General features: G+C 31.1%; 1 protein-coding gene across 1 annotated transcript; it reads right to left on the reverse strand.

The window, feature by feature from the left end:
- Positions 1 to 210: 210 nt before the first annotated feature.
- Positions 211 to 613, reverse strand: LOC114731876 (protein RADIALIS-like 2). The gene has a single exon (XM_028919121.1). The coding sequence runs from the start codon at positions 589 to 591 to the stop codon at positions 376 to 378; it is 216 nt and encodes a 71-aa protein (XP_028774954.1). The 5' UTR covers positions 592 to 613; the 3' UTR covers positions 211 to 375.
- Between the last annotated feature and the right edge of the window lie 2257 nt (positions 614 to 2870).

Raw genomic sequence — 2870 nt, forward strand, 5'->3', positions numbered from 1 at the left:
AGTACACATAGAATCCTATCTGCCTTCGCTATATCAGTGAATAAATTAAAACTGTGACGTTCCAAGGAATGAAAACAATAGGGGCACCAAATAAAATACCGCAAGCTATGGCACAATATATTCTTTTAATACAACAACCATACATGGGTTAAAGTTCTAGGACCCTGCCACGGTGCTCATCATACATATATGCAGAATAGTCCTGCACAAATAGGAGAATTACTCCATCAAAACTTGATGATCACTACACATCAAAGGTACCGTACGGTCGTGCACAAACCCAAGTCTCTTTAAAGACAAAAGATAACGTTCGTACGTACACAGGATATTTTTTAAGGTTAAAAGACACACACACGCACTTGTACCTATGTTTTCCTACTTGTAAGGAGGATCGGGCACTTGGCCAGACTCAATACGCTTGAGATCTTCTAGAAGGACTTGGTACTGCTTCTTCACATCTTCTGGGGTTTTATTTCCCCCAACAGCCTGAGCAACGTTGTGCCAGCGGTCTGGTGTTTCCTTGTCATAAACAGCAAGAGCCATTTCAAAGGCTTTGTTGTCCTTTTCAGTCCACGAACCAGACGAAGACATTATGTTATTGCTTCTATAAGAGTACAAGAAGAATAATCACTCAAATGATTGATGAACAAATTCTTGTGCAAAAGATGCAGAGAGAAACATGGATATGGCTTCTCATTTATAATAAGCTGCTGGCAGTGGGAGAATATGTATCAAAAAAAGTGTCGATGGGAACATGTAGCTAGATTTCGTTTTAACAGTTATTACATTATACTACCTCTAGTCCTTAATATAAGAGCTAGCTAGAAATTCAATTTAGTTATAAATATAAGATCTCAATTCACTTTGTCTTCAATATTTATTCATTTTGCTTTCAAGTAATTCCTATAGTGATTGCACATGTTAAGGAATTACTATCAAGGATAATTCAAATACACATGATTAATAATTGTATTTTTTAGAAGACAACATCTATCTGTTACAAATAACTAACTTAACTAATTTTTTTAATATTCACAAGTCAGTTATTTAACTCTTATATTAATTATTGAAGGTAGTAATTAAGGTGCCCTCGAGCTTCTAGCATCATCACCCTACTGCAAATTGGCATAAGGAATCTAGCCAAAATGAAGAATTAATATTTACTGATTTGTCTCTTTGGCAACCACAGATTAAAGTTGGACCACGAAGAAGAATAACAAGATAAATAAGAATCCGTATCTTCGCCATTTTTTTCTATATGAGGATAATAAGTAGATACCTAAAGATTTTTTTCCACCTTACAGTAATTATCGAAAGAGAAGTCATGTCAATTTATAAATTAGCTTTAGAATCTTCATTGTGTCCAACCTTACCGTGTGAATCCAATGCTGGATGTGTCCACAGGAGAAAACGACCTATATAAAGGATATGGAACTTTCTTTAGTTATGAAGAATGATTCATTCCATGATCTGTTTTTAATCTGTATTTGTCGTGTTGGGATTTGATTAAGCTCTTGAGTGGCCACTAGTTGTATATATGTGTGAACTATCGAAGATATTTATTTTAATACACAATGTAAAAAAAATTATTAAATATATTGAATCCCCCAAATAAAATTAACTACCTCTCTTTCAAAATATTTATCATTTTTAAGGCTATAATCACAATTCAAAAACTCTACTACTTTCGGTCCTTACTATAAGACCCAATTGACTAATTTAAAAATATTAAAAAGTTAAATAAATTACTTAATCGTAACATATATTACATGATCTCTCTAAAATGTTCCTCCGGTTCTTAAAGTAAGATCTATTTAACTAATTTGATTAGATTAAAAAGTTAGGTAAGTTAGTTAATTATAAAAAATATAATATGTTTTTCCTAAAACACCATAATCATCTTTCTTAATATCATCCCCCTTCTCCTACTTAATCATGGTTGAGGGAGTATTAATATGAGTAGTTTAGAAAAAATTAAAAATTAATAAATATGAGGATAGGTCCTACATTTAGGATCAAGATCAATTTAACAATTAGATCCTATATTAAAGATCAGAGGAATACTTATGTGTATCATTATTATATATCAGTTTATATGTCTGACAAATTAATTTGGAAAATAACTATAGATATAAATACTTTAAAATAATTTATTTTGCTTCCTTAATCTTCCTAAATTAGCTAATTAGACTTTGTATTGAGGACGGATGGAGGTAGTATTAGAAAGTCTAAATTACAATTTAAGTCTGATGTTATTCGGCTAGAATTCCTTTAGTGAGGCGAGTGTAGTTGACATGGTTTAACTTACAACTATTATTGAAGGTAATAGAGCATAAAAATAACTAATACTCATTTAAATTCTAAAGTGACAATTATTCAGAAAAGAATCAAAAAAAGTTTATCTGATATCTTGAAACGGAGGATATGCTACTCTGGCCCTTAATATTAGTTACTTTCTAAGAGAATTTTTGGACCCTAAATATTAGTACTCATTTTGCAAAATATCTTAGCATTAATTATTTTCGTTTCATATATGCTCTTAGTTTGTTTTGTAGCTCTGCGATTATGAAGTATTAATTGGGTTGTTCCATTTCATAAGAAGGTAAAGTGTTTAGAAATATGCCCTATATTGGAAATACGATCATGTCCTTCGAATTTTGAAAACTATTAAAATTGTCGACAATTTTAAGGATGTAAATATCTTTTACTACCTCCAGTCCTTAATGTAAGACCCTGTTTGACTTTTATTTTAGTCCTAAATATAAGACCCCAATCCACTTTGTCTCTCATATTTATACTTTTTCTTTCCAAAGTAACCCTTCTAATAATGATAGTTCTAGTCAATACACTTAATTAGTAAGGATATTTTA

The sequence above is a fragment of the Neltuma alba genome, unplaced genomic scaffold (assembly GCF_004799145.2).
Source record: "Neltuma alba isolate B1F8T4 unplaced genomic scaffold, ASM479914v2 tig00002541_pilon, whole genome shotgun sequence".
NCBI classification, from domain to species: Eukaryota; Viridiplantae; Streptophyta; class Magnoliopsida; order Fabales; family Fabaceae; genus Neltuma; species Neltuma alba.